General features: G+C 35.5%; 1 protein-coding gene across 1 annotated transcript in view; it reads left to right on the top strand.

The window, feature by feature from the left end:
* Positions 1-22,687, top strand: part of PTPN13 (protein tyrosine phosphatase non-receptor type 13) — a 139,760-nt gene that overhangs the window by 51,538 nt on the left and 65,535 nt on the right. The window contains exons 7-14 of the mRNA XM_008706172.2: positions 6,689-6,784; positions 7,196-7,289; positions 12,914-13,136; positions 16,923-16,997; positions 17,126-17,300; positions 18,821-18,974; positions 19,249-19,387; positions 20,339-20,491. Of these exons, the coding sequence (XP_008704394.2) occupies positions 6,689-6,784; positions 7,196-7,289; positions 12,914-13,136; positions 16,923-16,997; positions 17,126-17,300; positions 18,821-18,974; positions 19,249-19,387; positions 20,339-20,491 (1,109 nt within the window). The remainder of the gene's footprint in view (positions 1-6,688; positions 6,785-7,195; positions 7,290-12,913; positions 13,137-16,922; positions 16,998-17,125; positions 17,301-18,820; positions 18,975-19,248; positions 19,388-20,338; positions 20,492-22,687) is intronic.

The following is a 22,687-nucleotide window of genomic DNA, read 5'->3' as shown; positions in this document are numbered from 1 at the left end:
TATTTATTTATTTATTTATTTATTTATTTGCCAGAGAGAGACACAGCGAGAGTGGGAACACCAGCAGGGCGATTGGGAGAAGGAGAAGCAGGCTTCCTGCTGAGCAGGGAGCCCAGCGCAGGGCTCGATCCCAGGACCCTGGGATCATGACCTGAGCCGAAGGCAGACGCTTAACAACTGAGCCACCCAGGCGCCCCCAAACTTATCTCTCTTTTAAAATCCAAAACTGGGGCACCTGGGTGGCTCAGTCAGTTAAGTGTCCAACTCTTGATTTAGGCTCAGGTCATGATCTGAGGGTCCTGGGATCGAGCCCTGCATTCACTCTGCTGGGTGTGGAGCCTGCTTAAGATTCTTTCTCTCCCTCTCCCTCTGCACACCCCCACCCCCACTCACAAGTGCTCTCCTTCTCTCTCTGCCTCTCTCAAATAAATAAATAAATCTTTAAAAAAAAAAAAAAAAAAAGCTTTCAGGTATAGCCAGGTTCAGGAAGCTTTGTCTCACCTTCCCAGTTTAGGATGATGTCCTATTTTTCATTGAAATTATTTGTTTTGAGGAACTTGTTTCTCCTATAAACACCAGAAATTTGGCATAGTCTAGGGGCACCTGAGTGGCTCATCAGTTAAGTGTCTGCCTTCGGCTCAGGTCATGATCCCAGGGTCCTAGGATCGAGCCCAGAGTCGGGCTCCCTGCTCGGTGGGGGGCCTGCTTCTCCCTCTCCCTCTATCCCTCCCCCTGCTTGTGCTCTCTCACTCTCTCCCTCTCTGTATCAAATAAATAAATAAATACATACATACATATATACATACCTTTAGGAAAAAGAAAAGAAGAAAGTTGGCAAGTTGGCATGGTCTAATTCATAGCTGTGTCCTTAGTATCTACCACTATACCCTAGGTGCTAGTAAGTATTAATCTAAACTGAGTATTACAGTGTAGCTATTAATATTGGATATTTGGTAAGTGCTATTTCAGATATGTGAAATGATATTCTCTGAAGAATTCTGCCTAGTGAGGAGAAATCCTGCCTCCTCCTCCTGTGTTTTGTCCAACTCCAAGAGAAGTCATAACCTGACCAACCAACCACAAATGCAGTCAGTTCTTTTAGAGCTCTGGACTGTTTGAAAGCTTTAGAAGGGGTAGTGAAGTCCTAACAACATGGGATCCTGGAGGATTCTAAAAGAGTGGCATAGCCAGCCCAGATGCAAGACACAGCCCAGATTGGCGGCTGCTCTGTTACACTAGGCAGTTATAGCTCAAGGAAACTGAAGACTTCATTCTTTTTGCTGTTCCTACTCGGCACAGATTTTACATCTATAAAGTAATTTACAGTTCACAGAGCATTTCTCCATGTATCTTTCCTCAATTATGTGTCTTTATACTTGCATGAGTTCTGTTCCTCCTGATTAAAAATTTTATTGATCATGTCTAGCTCTCAAGGGATTTTAGAATATGTTCTATTCATATATCATGTAGCATGGTGTAACAGAATACAGTGAACTCTAGTGAACATATAAAAGGAGTGCTCTTTAATCCCTAAAAATTAATCCCCTAATAAGAAAGCACAGAGAAAAACACTTCATACATGAAAACATAATGTTTTTGTTTCTTTGCTGTATTTGAAAATTGAAATATTTAGTTATAGGGGCGCCTGGGTGGCACAGCGGTTAAGCGTCTGCCTTCGGCTCAGGGCGTGATCCTGGCGTTATGGGATCGAGCCCCACATCAGGCTCCTCCGCTATGAGCCTGCTTCTTCCTCTCCCACTCCCCCTGCTTGTGTTCCCTCTCTTGCTGGCTGTCTCTATCTCTGTCGAATAAATAAATAAAATCTTTAAAAAAAAAAAGAAATATTTAGTTATAAAAATATTTTATTTTATTAAAAATGCAGAGTTCAAAAAAATTTTAAAGTTATTTATTTCCTGATACTGCAATTGTGTGAGTCTCACTTTCTGCCTGTCACTTGTCTGAGCTTGAATATGTGTCACTTGTAAATGATGTTTTTAGATTACAGTTTGTGCTGGCTTAGTTTCGTTTTAATGTGAAGATTATAGACTTGAATGTTTCATCTGAAATAGCTTTACGTAAGCGCAGAGTATCATGTAAATCTTCATGATATCCTAAATAGTAGAAGTATAGTGTTCATGATCACATACTACAGCTTTATATGTTTAAAATGTTAAGTGTGAAAATTTTTTTTGAAGTGTTAAGTGTGTTAAGTGGTGGTAGAAATTGTGACTCTAACTGTCAAGAACTTATGGCTGAACTCTAGCCTATTGAAAAGCTGCTTCTTACTGTTACTATATAAGTGGAGTTGATAGGACATTAGGGTTGGAGTGATTTTTGTTTAAAGGATCAGAGTATAGTTAAAGAATAATAAAATAAGTGTCAGATTTTTATATCTTGTATTCTGACAAAAGAATAGTATATTCTTAATTATGGTAAAATAGTACTAGAAATGAAAAGATGTCTCCAATTGCCAGAGTATGTATGATTACGGAATCTCTATAACTACTCTCCAAATGTTAATTCTTTAAGCCATTCTTCTGTAGACCCTATTCTTCTCATTCTATCACTGCTATTCTACCAAATGTTTTTTTGGAGACAATATATTCCTATGTGTCTTATATAGTTATTCACATACACCCAATTTGGTGCTGCTTTTTTTGGTGACTTGTATTAAGGCTGATTTTACTCTCTCATTTATTCTTTTGCACTCATTATTTCTACACTAAGGTTCTTTCCTACAATTTTTTTTCCACATCTAAAAACTAAGTACTCATAAGAAATCAAAGAGAAGGAAATTGTCTAGTGAAATGAGGAATAATCATGACCCTAAGTGGACCCTTGGACACTTGATTTGTACAATGTAGGCTTCATTTAAATACTTACTAACTGAGAAATTTGCAAGTCAACAAATTAGATATTGAATCTAATTTTATCCCACAAAAGCCAAGTACAGTTCTACAAGTATGATGGTGAAAACTTAAAATTTTCCTGTTATAGTTTTAACATTGCAATGTACGTTTTATAAAATGTGTACTTGAATATTATTAATAGGTCCTTTTCAGAGGATTCAAGAATTTGGTATTCATAAAACTTTGTAGTATACCATAAATACTTAGGAGCATTTCTTTGTTTACAAAAATCGTCTGACACTTTTTAATTAAAATAACAATCACTAGGTTTTATTAAATCTGTAAGATGGGTATGTGAGGATGTATTGTGCTCTCTTTTTTTGTGTCTGTGTTGAAGTTTTCATAATAAATTTTTTTCTTTTTAATCACTCAGTTAGTACCACATTCCTGGGATCGAGATCAAATCTAAAGTGCTTATATTGTGGGGTGCCCGGGTGGCGCAGTCGTTAAGCGTCTGCCTTCGGCTCAGGGTATGATCCCGGGAGCCCCACATCAGGCTCCTCCTTTGGAAGCCTGCTTCTTCCTCTCCCACTCCCCCTGCTTGTGTTCTCTCTCGCTGGCTGTCTGTCTCTGTCAAATAAATAAATAAAATCTTAAATAAATAAATAAATAAATAAAGTGCTTATATTGTACATTTAAATGTGGGTAGAAAACATATCTGTGGTATCTGGATCCTTCAAAAAAAAAAAAAAAGTTGTCTATAATGTTAGGACACCTCATGGATAATTAGAGATTACCCTTCTTCTGCAGACCAGAATAGTGGACTAAATGTGCTCTGGAACTAGTTAGTGTCTACTGGATGCCTGTAAGTAGGTCATCTCAGAAAGCCAAGCAATGTTCCTGTTAGATCACTTGATCTGTAAGCATGCAAAATATGGCTCTCCATATATACCAATGCAAGATACACTCTTGGTAAAGTACATGTTTGTAATAATTTTATGTCTGCAGTGAATTTAATGATAATTCCTGAAATAGTTAAATTTATTATTTAATTCAGAAGTGGAAAGCCCAAACTTACAAAGCTTAGTCTTTCTTATAAGCATGACTGAGTAGTAAATAATGCTTGGGAACTTTAATCTGGCCATGCCACTACATTAAAGCTACGTGGCTGACAGCATTTTAAAAGATAAATTCCAGAATACAAAAAGCTTACAGAAGGGATGCCTACACTTTAATTAACATAGACTCCCCACTCGTACCCCAGTCTTTGAAGAAAAAGAGTCTCCCTGTCCCCTAGTAGTGCTGCAAAGCTAGTCATCCTGTCCATGTTTCTGGAGTGCCGGTGCCCCATTACTATAAAGCAATAAGGTATCATAAGTCAGCGCCCTCCCCCTGCCCCCGCAGGTGTGGTACTGAGAACATTTACAGACCAACAGTTCATCAAGGGAAAATGATTTATTGTTATGCTTTTAAGAGGGGATAATCAATATTACATTAATTTGTCTCACAGAAGGAACCCAAGAATTGAGAAAAGGAAAGGGAACATGGACTCATGAAATAATATAAGAACAATTATGAAGCACCACCAAAGAATGGAAATTCAACTTAAAATTTATTTATGAACTTAACAGCCACTTGCCAGAAATAGTAAATTCATGGGACACCTGGGTGGTTCAGTTGCTTAAGTGTCTGCCTTTGGCTCAGGTCATGATCCAAGGGTCTAGGGATCGAGTCCCGCATTGGGCTCCTTGCTCAGTGAGAAACCTATTTCTCCCTCGAGCGCGCGCTATCTCTCTCTCTCTGACAAATAAATAAATAAATAATCTTAAAAAAAAAAAAAAAACAATAAGTTCATTCAATGTGGGGTGTGAAATTGTTATTGCATGGCGTAACATCCAAGGGACTGAAGTTCTCTACTATGTCTACTAAATAGGCTTATTGCAACTTTGTACTTTTCTTTGTAAGGTAAAAATCCTATTGTTTCTGTACATTTGAATCTTCTCCTTGGCCTTGTTTTTTTTATTTAGTGTCCTGTACATTGCAATGTCAGGTTTGTAATTTGTTCAAGTTATTGGGGAAATCCCTCAAAAATTTAACATGGCAGTTCTATAACAATATAACAAAAACTTCTTTAGTGCCCTTGGAAAATAGCAGTTCTTATTAAATAACCATTTAACTCTTCATTAAATTTAAATAGAACTAGACAAAACTATTGTTTGATGTCTTCTAAAATCTTTCCAAATCACATTTATCTTAAACCAGAGGAATTTTTTTAAAATTATCTTATTTACCGTGAGACTTCCTTGTGGTAGAATGGAATCATTTTTTTAAAGTACTAGTAAATATTTGGATTTTCAATCCCAAAACTCTTTCCATTAATTATGGTATTATTTCATACTCATGTTCAGCGTGTACAAAGCTGAACAAAATAGAGGTCTTCTGTATCCTGCCTACTTCTCCAGGTAAATTCTTGCCGTAAGAATGATGCACAACTTCCTCTCCAACAAGTGGCCATTTTTCCTTTGTCTCAGCATGACCTCCCAGTTCTTCCAGCTGTCATCTTCATCCTTCAAGCCTGGTTCCTTGGTGCCTTTTGACTATTTCATTCATTTATTCATCCCTTTTTCTTTTAACAATCTCTACAGAACAGATTGCAGTACAAGGAATAATTCATTTTGTGAATTTCCTGTTCTTCAAGTTTGCAAACTAGTGAAAAAGAATCCCTCACATATATCCACTCTGTGTCATCATACATCCCATGTCTCCCCACCCCCACCCCCACCCCCAGTTCTAGGTGTTTCCCATGGTTTTCTTTCTCTAGTGCCATGAAAAAGCCACAAAACCATTCTGATTGGCTCCAATAAATTTCATGCATTCTAGCCTAATCTAAACTCCCAGGGCTATATAAAAGCTTTCATGTGGTTTTTACTGACCCTTATCACATTCTTCATAGCAGAATTTCTTTACTCTTCTCAAGCTCCTGGCCACTGGCTCCCAGGAAGTGACACACTTTTTATTACCAGAAGTAAGGCAACTTCTGATACGAGTATCTTGGAATTCCTTCTGTATTTTCACTGTTTCCCTTGTCCATCATTTCTTAAGAAGAAAGAGTTCTTCCTCCTTGCCGAAGTGACTATCATGTGTGTTGGGGTTTTTTTTTTTCCATCTCCTGTTTCCTTCAGCATATTTTTTTCATCAGTTTTCCCCACCATCATTTGCAACTTCAGTCTCTCTCAATCTGCAGGCTTATTATCCACTAACATCATGTTCAGACATTCCACCCTGCCACAAAGATTCATACAACTCATTAAGTCTATTTTTTTTTCATTAAAATTTTAAAGTTCTATTTAAATGTTTGTTTTTGTACATTTTGGGGAGTGGGTGGAGAGAGGTCTGTAGTTTTCATCAAATTCTAACAAATGAGTCCATGGGTCCACAATATGAAGAGCCACTGCTATAAAGGTAGTCGGAGACCAGGTTATGAAAGGCTTTGAATACCAAGCGAAGGAGTTCTTAAATTGTACCTTGAAGATTTTAAGAAATAATAGTAATATGCTCAGATTTTCATTTCTGGAAAGTTCCTAACGTGTCACACAGCTGGCAGGTAGTGAGCTGAGATTCAAGCCCGGATAATCCTGTGTCAGAGTCCAGGTTCTTAACCAGTATGCCAGACTGCCTCAAAATCAGAATCACGTTGTTTGAATACCATCCAGCAATTGGTAAATTTAAAGCAATATATAAAATTTTCTAGTCTCTTAAGAGTAAAATAATATTTGATTTGATTTGTGTGGAACAGTTAATGCATTTGCTTTCTAATGTGTTTGCTTTAATCCTTTTAGAACCAATTCGAAGATATAAAGCTTACCACAGTGATATCTTTAGTACCTCCAGTGAAAGTCCATCTATCATTTCCTCTGAATCAGATTTCCGACAAGGTGAGACGCATCTGAATAACCAAAATGTTTTTAAGAAACCATGAATGTCCTTCTTTTTCAGTAGTGTTAAGATATAAGGTGTCAAGTGAATAATTCTATATAAAACTTAAAAATTGTTAAAAGCTGCTGGTTACTCATTTTAACAGTATTATAGGAGCTTAATAGCAGTTTCACCAAACAACAATGTAGTCATTTTCATAATAGGAAATAATTCATTGTCTTTAAAAATAATATGACTTATCTCTGAAGAGTTTAATGACATTATGTCACTAATTTGGTGACATGAATGTGATTTGTAAAAATTACCTTAGTGTATCCGCTAAATGTTCGAGTTTTAAATAAGGCTACTTCATATTTTTATCACCTGTGCTATTACTTCTTTTTTCATTCCTTCTTTCATTCTTTAATTAGTACGAAAAAGTGAAGCTTCCAAGAGGTTTGAATCCAACAGTGGACTCCCAGGGGTAGATGAAAACCCAAGTCAAGGGCAGTCACAGAGACCAAGGTATGTGGTATGAAAAAATAGTAATAATATATTTCCAGTGAATAGGTGGTTTTTTCCTTTTTCTTTACCTCTTTAAATTCTTGGAAATTCATTTAATTATGTGAAAGACATTGTAGTAGTTTGAGTTATTAGAATATTTTAAAATTAGAATTGGCTCTGATTATTTATTGTTTGTGCTTGAAATTAAAATTGTTAATATGTATATAAAATAACTTATTAACAGGAAGTTCTGAGGGGGTGGCATCAAGCATCTGTGAGAAGATAGTAAACCTTGATTTCTAAGAGAATAATACCTCTTTTGAAAGGTTGAACAGGCTGAACAAGCAGGTTTTCAGGGAGTCTTTTTGGTTGAATGAATAATGAGTAGGTTACTACTAAGTGACCTATTATGTAAAAAGTTAATTATTTACTACGTATTTACTGGCTTAAAAGAGGTTATCTTGTATTTTTTTTAAAAGTCCAGTTTGGGCTATTTCGAGTTCATTCTCATACTGAAATATTCAGCTTTCTTATAAGGTGTTAGGTATTGTGCTACGCTTAGGATGGTGGTATTATAGCTATATATTGATTTACCTTGTTTAAACTGAGAAGTGTCAACTCAATACTGAATATTTTGATGTGTATCCTTCTCATGTGTGCACAGATCCCTTACATGAATAAAAGCATATTTTTAATGTTAAACATTAATTTGAAATTTGTAATGTGTTATTACAGAACGAGATGTTGCTTCAGAATTTACTCCCAAACTATGGAAATCCTTTTAAATTTGATATTCATTTAATTCAAGTGTCACCATCTACAAAAGAATCATTTGGAGATTAACAAAAACTTGCCCCTTAGCTAATTAATTCTGGCAGACACTGTTTCACACCTGTAAACTATTAATAGACCGAGTAACCCTAGCCATGTGTTTAAAACAGACAATTTATCTAGGGTTTAGATTCCGAGTAATTAAATACATTGCACTAAAGTTATTTCTTTTAACATTGCAGTTTTTATTAAATTTATGTCTTTTTCTCTTCTCTCTTATGCTTTTTAAAATAGTCCATGATACTTTATTCCCTTTGAGGAAAGCTCTAATAAGTATTCATTTACCTAAAGCATTATTTTATTTGCATAATAGAATTTTATATTACTAGGACCCCATTGTGGTGATAACCCTGATTTGGTAATTTTGAACAAAGAGGTAAGAGACAAAGATAGGTTTATGTTTGATGTTATACAGTTTTCTTAAAGACACAAAAACATTTTGGGATCAACAGCAATAAGAAGCAAATATTGAATTCAAGTCAGCTCTGTGGTGAATTGAGGGAGTCACTCCTGTCTATATATTTAATTTGGAGAAAATTTATATCAATAGTATGATGCTCTTTAGCTTTATGAAAACATGAGTAAAGATAACAACTGGAGAATCATTGGGCTTATGTATTAAAAATTGATTTTATAGTTCATTTGTTAGTTTAAAAACATATTCCTCCAAATAAAATTAAATTATTTTGTGAGACTTATTTCAATTTTCTTGATAAGTTACCTCAAAAGATTATGAGAGAATATTTGTTTCAGTTGTTTCCAGGTTTTTTTAGGAGACATGAACTTTAAAGCCACTTTAATTCATTAAATCGTGTTCTCATGATAAACTATCTTTTATTTTATACTTTAAGAGGGGAAAAAAACTCAATGTGGCATTCATAACATCTCCATTAGATAAAGACATACATTAAAAAATACTTCAAGAAGTAGATTGTTAAGGCTGTGTATATGTTATATTTAATGTAAGATGCTAAACTCTACTTCTTTGAGACAAGTCCCACCCCCTTTTTCTGCCCACAGAAAAGCACATTAACTAAAATACTCTAAATTCCTTTTTCAAGTGCAGAATTTTCTGAATGTGAACAAAGGTTTCTGATCACATCCTTAGCATGCTGGCACACAATTAGGAGATCCTGTTTTGTTCTTTAGGTCATATATTTGTGCGATCTATAAATAGTGCTGTATTTAGATATGATTGCATGCTTCTTTATAAAAATTTCCATTCCTTTAGCTGGAATGAAATGGAAAAACAGATCCAGGCAGTGCTATTGATTTGTATCATACAGGGTGGGGGGAAATTAACAGGAAATTATGAGTCAGATCCAGCAGAATGAGTAATTTTTTGATTCTGAGTTATCAAAAGTGTCTTTCAGTGACCAAAAAGGATATTCAAAAATTTTTTCCAAAGAACATCTCTAAGTTTTTTCTGTGTTAACTTTGAAGTACAGTTTATACATAGTACAATTCCCACTGTTTCTGTGTCTGTCTGCTTGATGGAGTAACCTATTTTTCTGACTTAAAACACCTATTTATTCATTCCTAAATGATCCAGATTTTCTTAGTTTTTTTTTCATTTGTTTGCTTTGTCTTTGTTTAGGTTTTATTTTGGTTTTTTGTCTCTCAAACTTTTTAGTCTTTATAGGAACTCTACCAGATATTGTGTTGAAAAAGATAAAATGGTAGTCATTTTTGCTACCTGTTTGTAGCTCTGGTATAAAATAATAATAATAATTTGAACAAGGAGGCTAATATATTTGATGAAACTAACAGTTGCAAGTTAAAATGTATAGATTCAGATACTTATTACCCTTGATCCCCATTAAGTGAGAGCCATAAAATTACATTCTATCATTTGCTCAAGAAATGATTACTGTACACCTACCATGTACTGGGAACTTTTAGGTACTGGAGATAGAGTCACGAACACGACAAAGGAAAAGGGTCCCCAAGGGGAATTTCTAGGGCTGAGAGATAGCCAATAAACCATTGAAAAACAAGTAAATAATGCACCATCAGATAATGATGGTACTTTAAAGAAAAATAAAGCAGTCTAGGGGGTTGGAGAGTGCACGTTGATGGAAACAATCAACAAAATGAAAAGTCAATTTACTGGAGCACCTGGGTGGCTCAGATGGTTAAGCATCTGCCTTCGGCTCAGGTCATGATCTCCAGGTCCTGGGATCAATCCCTGAGTAGGGCTTCCAGCTCAGCAGGGAGCCTGATTCTCTCTCTCCCTCTTCCTCTCCCCTTGTTTGTGCTCTCTCTGTCTCTGTCTCTCTTCCAAATGAATAAATAAAATCTTAAAAAAAAAAAAAAAGATAAAGATAAATCAACCTACTGAATGGAAGAAGATAGTTATAAGTGATACTTCTGATAAGGGATCATATCCAAGATATATAAAGAAATTATACAACTCAACACCAGAAAAAAAGCCAAATAATTCCATTTAAAAATGGGCAGAGGACCTGAATAGACATTGTTCCAAAGAACACGTACAGATGGCCAATAGGTACATTCAAAGATGCTCAGCATCATTAATCATCAGGGAAATGCAAGTCAAAATGACAATGCAGTATCACCTCACACCTGCCAGAATGCCTAAAATCAAAAAGACAAGAAACAACAAGTGTTGGTGAGGATGTGGAGAAAAAGGGATCTTCATGTACAGTGGGTGGGAATGTAAAGTGGTGCAACCACTGAGGAAAACAGTACGGAGATTCCTCAAAAAACCAAAAACAGAAATACCATATGATCCAATAATCCCATTAGTAGATATTTACCCAAAGGAAATACACCAATTTAAAAACATTTGCACCTTTATGTTTACTGCAACGCTATTTACAATAGCCAAGATACGGAAGCAGCCCAAGTGCCCATCAGTAGATAAATGGATAAAGAAGACACACACATGCACGCACACACACACACACTCACACTCACACTGGAATATTACTCAGCCATAAAAAAGAATGAGATCTTGCCATTTGCAACAACATGGATGGACCTAGAGGGTATATTACTAAGTGAAATAAGTCAGAGAGAGAAAGAAAATACCATATGATTTCATTTATATGTGGAATCTAAAAAACAAAACAAATGAACAAACAAAACAGAAACAGACTTATTAATACAGAGAACAAACTATTGATTGCATAAATGGGGAGGGAGTGAAATAAGTGAAGGAGATTAAGAGGTACAGTCTTCCAGTTATAAAATAAGTAAGTCATAGGAATGAAAAGTACAGCATTGGGAATATAGTCAATAATATTGTAATAACCTTGTATGGTGATTACACTTAACATTGTAAGCATTGAGTAATACAGAATTGTCATAACACCATGTTGTTCACCTGAAACTAATATACCACTGTATATCAATTACATTTCAATAATAAAAAAGTTTTAATTAAAAAACATTTAAAACAAAAAGAAAGCAGGCTTAAGGGATAGAGAGTGCAGGGTTGTGATGTCTAAGTTCTATTTTACATAGGTAGGGTGATTAGAGGAGGCCTCTCCCAAGGATTATTTTGAACAGAAAACTATTTTAAGTGACAGGGTGAACTGAGCTGATAGCAGAAGGGAGAGGGTTCCTTCCAGACAAAAGGAATGACAAGAGCAGAGGCCTTGAATTATGGGAGATGTGTTGCATGTCAGAGGAATACAGGAAGGACAATGTGGGTGCAGCAGGATGAGAGAAAGGCAGAGTGGGTAGTAACCAGAATCCAGAATCCAAATCATGTCGTGCTTTAGAAGCTTAAGTGAACATTTTGGATGTATGATGGGAAGTCATTGGGTGGCTTGAAAACATAGGTCTAACTTACATTTAATGGGATTAACCTGTTCTGTTCTTTGAAGAACAGTTTACAAGAGTAAAAGCCCAGTTAGGAAGTAATGATAGTACTCCATTTGGATGGAGTACAGCTTAGATTGCTAGTGATAAAGAGTCAGACATAGGTATTTTCAAGGTTGTGCTTTCAGGATTTGTTGCCCAATTAGATAGGGGATTTGTAGGATAGAGGAATCATGAATGATTCCCAGTTGTGTTGTAAGCAACTGGTGAATGATTGAGAAAAGGTTGGACAAGGGGAAAAAATATCGAACCTGATTTGAGACATACTAGCCTAAAGATGTGTATTAACATCCAAGTAGAATACTCACTTAGGCAAATAAAATTAGAATTCAGAGGAGATACTGAGTTATAGGCATATATAAATTAATTAAGGCCATGTGGTCAACAAGTAGGTCTGGAAGCTGAAATAAGAATTAAGGAGAATATAGGGGCACCTGGGTGGCACAGTCAGTTGAGCATCTGACTCTTGGTTTTGGCTAGGGGTGTGGTCTCAGGATTGTGAGATCTAGCCCCACATCAGGCTCCGCGCTTAGCACGGAGTCAACTTCGTATTCTCTCTCCCTCTCCCTCTGTCCTCCTGCTTGTGCTTGCTCTTTCTCTCTCTCTCTCAAATAAATAAATAAATAAATGAATAAATAAATAAATAAATAAGGGGCATCTCTATCCCATCTCTAGGCCCAGTGGTACAGGACTATAAGAATAATCAGCCCCATCTGAAGAGAACTGCAGCAGAAGCAGTTTTCAGAGGATGCTAGAATGTTTAGAGAAGAGGTGTAGCACGTAGATCTAGCCAATGGAAATGGGACAGCGTACTATTACCAATAGATTCAAAGTAGGATTGAAATGTGACTGCAAGTGTTCTTCTCAGGTGACAAAATAAAAATTGTTTAAATTCTTGATACCTTACTTAACCTGTTTTTCTTTCTTGATTAGGTTAAAATAATTTTCTTCTCTTTTCTATTCAGTAGACAATATGAAACACCCCTTGAAGGCAGTGTAATTAATCAAGAGATTATGCTAAAACGGCAAGAAGAAGAAATGATGCAGCTGCAAGCCAGAATGGCCCTTAGACAGTCTCGGCTGAGCCTGTACCCAGGAGACACAATCAAAGCCTCTATGCTTGACATCAGCAGGGATCCCTTAAGAGAAATGGCCCTTGAAACAGCCATGACCCAAAGAAAACTGAGGGTAAGTTAATTCTCAGATTACTGCATTCAAACTTGTCTCATAGGGAAATTTCTTTTTTTTTTTTTCTTTCTTTCTTTTTTTTTTTTAAGTTTTTACTTAAATTCCAGTTGATTAGGCGCCTGGGTGGCTCAGTAGGTTAAGCATCTGCCTTCAGCTCAGGTCATGATCTTGGGGTCCTGGGATTGAGCCCCGCGTCTGGCTCCCTGCCCAGTGGGGAATCGGCTTCTCCTTCTCCTTCTGCTTTTCCCCACTGCTTGTGCTCTCTCTCTCTCAAATAAGTAAATAAAATCTTTAAAAAAATTCCAGTTAGTTAACATACTCACAGGAACATGTTATGCAAAACACTTTTAAATTCTGAGGTGTCCTAAAGTTGCCTGTAGACGAAAATCGAAATCCCATATTAATTCCGTTGGTGTTAAATGTTGGTTGATACTATGTTGGTTGATATTAAAATAAATATTTAGCTCTTTCATTATTTCATTTTAAAAATAATATTTAGCTCTTTCATTATTTCATTTTAAAAATAACATTAGATGGATTTAGAAGAAGATATTCTAAATATACTGTATATTTTAAAAGTATATTCATGATCCTTAAAGTCAACTGGATTTATTCAGTATTGTAGAGGATTATCTTTTAATATTAAGAAATTTATTATCTCACAAACCAAGATCAGGAATAGAGATTTCAGCATTGGTTCAGAGCTCAAGAATATTATCAGGTACATTCCATCTTTCTGCTCTGCCATTCTCAGCATTTTGATAGTGATTTCCTTTGTAATCAAAAGATGATCACATGAGCTTCAAGCATCATATCTTTGTAGTACAATATTGAAAGACAAAAGGAACAAATCTGCATCCTATATCCGGGGGGATTTTTTTAAATGTGTTTAGTTAGTTTATTTTTCTTTCAACATATGTCCTATATATTTTTATAAACATAAGCTCAAAATAAACAGAGTCTTCATATAAAATATCTTGAACATTTTACAACTTCTGTAATATTATTGTTAATGGCTGTAAAGTACTTCATTATGAGAATTTATCATGTACCATGATTTCTTCAGTTTCCAATTACTGGACTTTGAAAACACGCCTTTTTTGCTTTTAAAGTTTTTATTTATTTGAGAGAGAGCACAAGTTGGGCATGGGAGGGCAGAGGGAGAGGAAGAAGCAGACTCCCCACTGAGCAGGAAGCCTGGCGGGGGGCTTCATCCCAGGACCCCAAGATCAGGACCTGAGCCTAAGGCAGACGCTTAACTGAATGAGCCACCCAGGTGCCCCTGGACATTGAAAATATTTCTAATTTGTTGTTGTTGCTATTGCAAGCAGTGCTCTGATGAACATCCCTTTAGCTAAATCTTTGTGGGTAACTTCCTCTGAGTAGAATAGAGAATAGCCAAGTCGAAGGCAAGAACCTTTTAAGACATATGATACATATTGTCAGATTGCCCTTCAAAAAGTTCGTATGAATTTATGCTTGCTGTGATCATGCCTGTTTCACCATAATCTTACCTACTCTGGATGTTGTCATTCTTTGTTTTTTTTTTATCATCACCAATTTGATAGGTGAGGCCGTATCTTGTTAGTATTGTTCCTATACAAATAATTCTTCAAACATGAAATAAATAGTAATAAAAGTGATAAAATCTAGGATGAATTTTTTCTTTTTAGTTCTTCACTGTGTATTACCCACATTCTGTGTTGGGTTTTGTTGCTTGTTTCAAAGAGTTATCTTTTTTTTTTCCCCAAAGAATTTTCTTAAAAGCACATTTGTGTGCCTTAGATAGAATTCAAATTTCCCTCATAGTTTTTTAAGGAGAAGAAACAGTACAGGGTGGTGAAAACTGTTTGAACCACAAATTCAAAAACTTGGTTTCTATTGTTAATAATGCTGTTATATGATTTTAGGCAAATTTTTAAACCACTTTGTTCTTTATTGTGCTAATTCTTTAAATGTGGAATTGGGTTGTAATTTATAAGATATTGTCTACTTTTAAAGTTGTTAGATCCCAATAAAATATGATTAAGCTGAAAGGAAGAAACTCAATAAGACCTCATCGATTTATCATTATGACCAATACCTTTGTCAAAAGTAAGCACTAGGCAGGATATCATACACAATAGTATGGGGTTCCAATAATTAAAGGCACACATAAAGCATAAAGAGCACCATTTTCCTAAATCGTAATTTCAGAGAGCTAATGCAGAACACGACTCATTAGAGATTCATAAATGGTATTCTGTACCTTTACAGTATGCCACTGTTATGGGCCATCTCACTAAAAACCTGTGTTTCCTTTTAGGCAGTCAGTTTCTGGCTATTTCAAAAACAAACATCTCTTCCTCAAAGACATACTATATCAGTGACTACAGAATGTGAACTGGTGGTCATTAAAGGATCACGTGTTTTTTCTGAAAAGAGCAGGAAGGGTATGTTTTTGGTGCTGAAAAACAGTGCTAGTGTTTGAAGGGACAATTACACCATTTAATTAATGTTTTTTCCCAAAACATAAATATTTAATTTTTTCTATGTCACTTTTGATGCAGACACATTTTAACTTGTTTATACACTGTTGCTTTAGTTGATCTGCATTAGATTCCGCATTTCCCAAGGCAGACCATTTTCATTTTTTCTGCTCTATTTCTGTTCTCATTTAAAATGTGTCCTACTGGTTCGTTGAGTATTAACAAACCCTTAATGTTAAAGTTTTACTTAAATGGTATCTGTCACATGTGCCACACTTGGTTAACTGGATAGAATTCCCACACCAAGCAACCAAAAAAGAAACCAACAAAAATAAAACTCCAGTAATCTTCTTGCGTGCAAAGGCGCGCATGCGTTTGCGCGCATGCGCGCGCGCACACCACCTCCTCTGGCCTCAAGATTAGCCCTTTCATTTTACTTTTTGCCCATTTGGATGTAATCCTTCAGTCTGTTCCAAATCCTGCTCCCACCTGGAGTCTAACTTATTTTAAGTTATTTCCTCAACTAGTTATCCACTCTGGGTAGAAACTTCTGGATATGCAAGAGGTACAGGGAAAAAGTAGACTAAGAAGCAGTAAATGCAGTGTACGGACTCCACTTTCCCCAGCTCCTGAGTCTCCCCTAGCTCCTGAGATGTTTTCTCAGTGGAGGCGGCGATGGAAGACAAAGGCTGGTACCTGTAATATCCCTAGCTGCCAACTATTTAGAAAAAAAACAGTGAGTGTCACAGGGTTCCAAGCACATGAGTATGAGTGGATATGTGTATTTTGTAATTACAAATTAGTGTTGTCCTTTAACTATGATTTATTTTAGGATACATGAAATATCGCTTCCTAAAACAAAATGAGATTGTGTTCAATCACCTCACATCTTAGCAGTACTCAACCAAATCCTTATCATGAGCTTGATAATTCTATATTACTTCAGTAATTAAGATACTATTTATTTTTTGAGAGTCTGAGTTTATCTGAAGGCCAAAAAATGAAAAACTTGTAAAACAGTATGAAGCAAGCCTTTCATTTGACATCACTGGTAGAAAATGAAACTGTGGAGGAACTTCTGTTTACATTTGGTGTAAGGCATATTCCAATCCTTCGTAAAATCCACCATACTTCTTTATTGAAAGTTCCTACATTTGTTTCAGATCACCTAGTTCTATTGCGGTAGCTTTACATGTAATAATAATTATTATTATTATTATTATTATTATTATTATTATTATTATTATATTCTTTGCCTTTTAAGGAAAGACCTAGAGTAAAAGGTAAAAACTGTTGATTCTACTTATGTAATTTGCAGAATTTCTTTGGCCCTGAGTTTGTGAAGATGACGATTGAACCATTTATATCTTTGGATTTGCCACGGTCTATCCTTGTAAGTAATAAATCCAGTTTGTGTCACTCTTAGAAAATAATTTCAGTAATGACTTTTTAAAGAAACAGTTAAAATTCTTATGATGTTTACTTTAATAGATGTCATTCTTTTTTTTTTCTCAATCGTAGGCCAAGAAAGGGAAGAATGAAGATAACCGAAGAAAAGTAAACATAATGCTTTTGAGTGGGCAGAGACTGGAACTGACTTGTGATACCAAAACTATATGTAAAGATGTTTTTGATATGGTTGTGGCCCACATCGGCCTAGTGGAACATCATTTGTTTGCTTTAGCTACCCTCAAAGGTACCAAGAGATTTTAAGTTCAGGGTGCAATATGGAAACTTGGCAACAAGCTGACTGCCATACCTGTTATTGCCCAACTTGTTTTGGGAAACGTTAACTACGTGGACATGTCAGCGTTGAGAAGTAGGAGTTAGGAACTCCCTTCTCCTAATTAGATTCGTTGTTTTAATAGCTGTGTCTTTTAGCGTCTTCTAAACCCGACCGTGAAGATTTTTCTTTAGCTGTCACTATACGAAAGTGGATTTTAATTATTATATTTTGGGACCATTATATATGTCAATTGCCTACATATGTACTCTAGAAATTAGTATCCTGCTAATCTGAATTTAAATATATAGCAGAATCCTATTTCTGAATCTCCACATCAGCTTCTTTAGCCTACTATCCTAAAAACATAGTGTCCTTTTTAAATGTTCTCACTTCGTGACTGCAAATACATCATTTTACATATTTTTTAAACTTTACGTGCACTGAACTCTGTGACATTCCCAGTGGCCTCAGAGCATAGCTTGAGTAGAAATCACTCCTATTTATCAGTTAGAATTTCCATAGCTTCTTATTGCTTTGGAGTTGGGCTTTAATAAATCATTATATTTATAAATTACTCTTTAATATTTCAAACTCCTATTTACCTCAAAATTTAATTTAGCTTAAACAACAAAGTACCATAAATTGTGGTTGAGGATCAAATTATCTTAAAACCCTACAAGATTAGGATAATGTCTTGTCACAAAAAAAAATGTTTTCCTTCAATTTAGTTTACTGAATTCTTGTTTCTTAGAAACTAGTAATTCACTTTGTAGAGTCATCCAATAAACATTCAATTAGTGCCTACTAGTGTTCTGTCACTTTCCTAGTTACAAGTTTAGACTAATCAGGTAATACCATTCACATGAATAATTAATCAGGATTTCTGTTTATAATACACCTAATTTCTTGAACATTCTGGATAAGTCAGATTTTATTGAATAATCTTTTATTTGAAAAGAGTCAATAATATTTAGATGTCATTACAAAATGAAAAAAATTATGAGTATTATGTCTCCTAGGTGTCATTTGGAAGCTCAATAATAATAAGTAATAGCTAATATTTATTGAATGCTTATCATATGTCATGTGCTTTACCAAGTGTTTTGTATGCCTTAGGTCATTTGATCCCTACAATAATACAATAAGGCAGAAATTAGCACTATCCTGATTTTACAGACAAAATTGATGTCTAGAAAGGTTAAATAATTTATTCAGTGTCACACAGATAGTAAATGTGGTGGTGGAGTTGAGTCCAGTTCTGTCTGCCTGTAGAACCCTCAGTCTTAACAGACTCAGCCATACCATATTGCCCCCATCTGTATGCAGTTACCCTCAGCATTCCCTGCCATACTTCTTAACAATCTTGTTTTATTAACTATTTTGTGCAAGTCTGACCCCCCACTGCCCCAACAAAAAAAATCCACGAAGGAATCAGAAGGAAACATTGAAGTATTTTTATCTTATCTGAACGTTTTCTCATTCTGTTTTAGATAATGAATATTTCTTTGTTGATCCTGATTTAAAATTAACCAAAGTGGCCCCAGAGGGTTGGAAGGAAGAACCAAAGAAAAAGAGCAAAGCCACTGTTAATTTTACTTTGTTTTTCCGAATTAAATTTTTCATGGATGATGTTAGTCTAATACAGTGAGTACACAAGTTTCTATTTTTGTCTTTATGGCTTATGGTTTTTTTACCCTTTAGTTTACTGATACGAATTATTTGATTCTGATCAATGAAAATGTCTTCTCTGTCTATCTATCTAAAAGAAATATTTCCTTCAACATAGTTTATTAAATTCTTGTGCCTTAAAACCTTAATAATAAACCATCTTGGAAACTCAACTTATATGCCAATAATAAAAATCACTCCAGATTCAATATAAAGCCTACATGTTTATTGTGTGCATTTATTTTTCTAGACATACCCTGACCTGTCATCAGTATTATCTTCAACTGAGAAAGGATATCTTGGAGGAGAGGATGCACTGTGATGATGAGACTTCTTTATTGCTGGCATCCTTGGCTCTCCAGGCTGAATATGGAGATTATCAACCAGAGGTAGATTTGGTTTTTTTCTCCAGGGTCACTTTTATATTGATATTTTTATCCTCAGCATAATTAAAAACTGGACCTGGTTGATGTGTTTGCTATTTAGATATGGAGTTGTTGTTGTTGTTTTTAAGATTTATTTATTTGAGAGAGCATGACCGGGAGGGGCAGAGGGAGAGCAAGAGAGAATCTCGAGCAGACTCCGTGCTGAGCATGGAGCCTGACATGGGGCTCCAGTCCCACAACTCTGAGATCATTACCTGAGCTGAAACCAAGAGTCAGATGTTCAACCAACTGTGCCTTCCAGATGCCCCAAGATCTGGAGATTTTTGAGGCTATTTTGGTACCTTAGAGTGACCAGGTGCCCCACATACACTGGTATATAAAAACATACAGCATAGTTTCCTCTCTCTCTCTCTCTCTCTCTTTTTTTTTTTTTTTTTTTTTTTTTCTGTGTAAAATTTCCTGTTTCACAATTTTGGGATATCTAGCATTTACCCTTCCTTCTCCCAGTTTCTAATTAATAGATACTAGGCACAGGGTTGCCAGCCAAATCTGGATCAAAGGAGTCTTCTGCCTTCCACATGGACCCATGGAGTGATGGGCTGAGAACCTAGCAGAGTTCACTGTACAGAGAACAGGTGTTTGAGGCCAATTGTTCCTGAAAAAAGTGGATCTAAGAGGAAGCAAGGGGCAAGAACCAGTGCCAGTCGAGTAGCATCCTTCACAACATTAACCTAACTATAGTGACATTTGGTCCTTGTTGTCTGTCTCTTTAAGCTTGCTAATCAGCTCAGTCATTTTACCTTACTGAATGAAAGAGAAAGAATGATGCATTTCCTCTAAAACTCACTCTTCTAAAGTCTAAATAAAAGTGTCTTAACTCTTGGTTGAGGCAAGAACTTTACGGTAGAAGGAAGAGGGCAAATAGAATTGCTGATAAAACATTCTCTTTTCTAGGTTCATGGTGTTTCTTATTTTAGACTGGAGCATTATTTGCCTCCCAGAGTGATGGATAAACTTGATTTATCCTATGTTAAAGAAGAGTTACCAAAATTGCATAATACCTACGTGGGAGCTTCTGAAAAAGAGACAGAGTTAGAATTTTTAAAGGTAAGCATGCAAGATTACAAATGATGAAGTTTGTATCTCTTTCAAAGTAAGCAAGAAATGTTGGAGGACATATGTATCTAAAAGCTCAAGTGCCAATAACTGATACTATGCATTATTTCATCTCACTTATACCTGACTAAAATCATGATATTTTAATTATCTTGTGAAAGGGAAGACTAAAGTTCAGAGGGGAAATGTAATATTCCCAAAGACAATGGCAGGTATGTGGGGCAAAACTAATTTGAACCCAGATCTGTATGGCTATGGATTCTTTGCTTTTATTCAGTTCCATACTCAAGATGCATTATAAATGTATTAAGATACATTGTAAAGAAGTAACAACTGAATTTTTTGACTGACTGGATATAAGAGGGGAGTTCGTACGGATGCTAGTATTATTTTGCTTTGTTTTTTTCTTCAGAGGCTTAAAGTTACATCCTCTAAAAATGGTGTTTCACGAATGCCAACTAATTCATATAATGGAAGGGGGGTCATAAGAAAATGGCTTTATGGTTCCAGTTCTGCCACCAGCTTTCTTTGAGACCACAGATAAATAGTGCATTTATGATCAGGAAAGAAAGTATTGTGTTAACTTCCAATAAGAATAGCGAGTATAGTACTCTGTTGAGAAGAGAAACTTTCGGAACATTCTCCTGGTTCAGTTCTCTAGTATGTAACAGTATGCTTTCCATTAGCTTCGTATTGAAGGGAGCTAAGGTTCCCAAGTATCTATGAAAGGGTTGCACTCACGGACTTAGATCACCTTTAATCTAGGGTTTGTGCTAAGAAAGACAAGGTGGTTTGTTTTAAGTTGAGTCAACTTTTAAAGACATTGAATTATGTATTTATGTTTTCCCTTAGTTACTACATTTTTATACTTGTAGGACATAAATACCAAGTTATAGTATATTTTTATTAGTAAAGGTAGAAAGCAGATTAGCACAGTGGTAAGAATTTGCTTGGGAATTTATAGTCAGTCTTGCATTTGAATTCTTGTTTCAACCAGCTGTGTGAACTTGGACAATATATTTAACCTCTCTGAGCTTTAGTGTTCTCCCTGTTAAGTAGTGTGCTTAATGCATAAGTAGGTTGCCCTACTCCTTATAATAATATATCCTGTTACTCTATTCTCTTTAACTTTAGCATCTTTCTTCGAACCTGAGTTCTTTAAATCACATTAATACACCTTTCTAAGTTTATACTTCTTTTACATTTTCTGCAAATCGTGCTCTTTGAACTGAGCCAGCCAGGCACCCCATATCAGCCCCTTTAAAGATAAAGATTTGCCAACCCCTGATATAACGTATTTCCAACACCAAAAAGTTTACTCATGTCCCTTTGTAGTCAGTCCCTCCCCCCCCCACATACACACACTCCAGCCCTTGGCAACTCCTGATCTGCTTTCTATCACCATGATTTTTTCTTGTCTAGAATTTCATAAAAAGAATTATGTATAATGTAGTAGTCTTCTGTATCTGGCTCTTTTCACTTAGAAATAATACTTTTGAGATTCACCCATGGTATGATGTGTATCAGTAGTTTTTTTGGGTTTTTTTGTTTGGTTGGTTTTGGGTTGGGGGGGTTTGTTTGTTTGTTTTCCTGGGTAGTTTTCCTTTATATAGATACACGACCTGTTTATTTTTTCATTAGTTGATGGATATAAGGCTTCTATAAATTTTCAAATACACATTTTTATGTGAGCATATGGTTTTTATTTCTTTTGAGTAATTACCTAACAGTAGGGTTGCTGGAAACTTGGGGAAGTATATGTTTAACTTTTTAAGAAACTGCCAAATTGTTCTAAAGTGGTTGTCCAATTTTATAGTACTACTAGGAATGTGTGAGATTTCTAGTTGCTCCACATCCTCAAAATATTTGGTACGCTCAGTTTTTTTCACTTTAACTATTGAAATAAGTAAGTAGTGGTGTGTCACTGTGGTTTTAACTTGTATTTCACTACTATTTATGGTGAGCGTCTTTTCATGTGGTTATTTGCCATTCATCTATCTTCTTCGTTGAAGAGTCTAATAAAATCTTTTGCTTTGTATCTGGTTATGTGTCTCCTTATTGCTGAGAAATACATGCTTTTTATATATTCTGAATACAGTTCCTTTATCAGATATATATTTATCTCCCAGTTTTTAGCTTGCCTTTATATTTTCTTTTCTTTTCCTTTTTTTTTTTTTTTTTTTTTAG

Source organism: Ursus maritimus, unplaced genomic scaffold (assembly GCF_017311325.1).
Source record: "Ursus maritimus isolate PB19 unplaced genomic scaffold, ASM1731132v1 scaffold_8, whole genome shotgun sequence".
In the NCBI taxonomy this organism is placed as follows: domain Eukaryota; kingdom Metazoa; phylum Chordata; class Mammalia; order Carnivora; family Ursidae; genus Ursus; species Ursus maritimus.
Note: the sequence above shows the minus strand (reverse complement) of the source record. Positions and strands in the feature narration are given on the sequence as shown.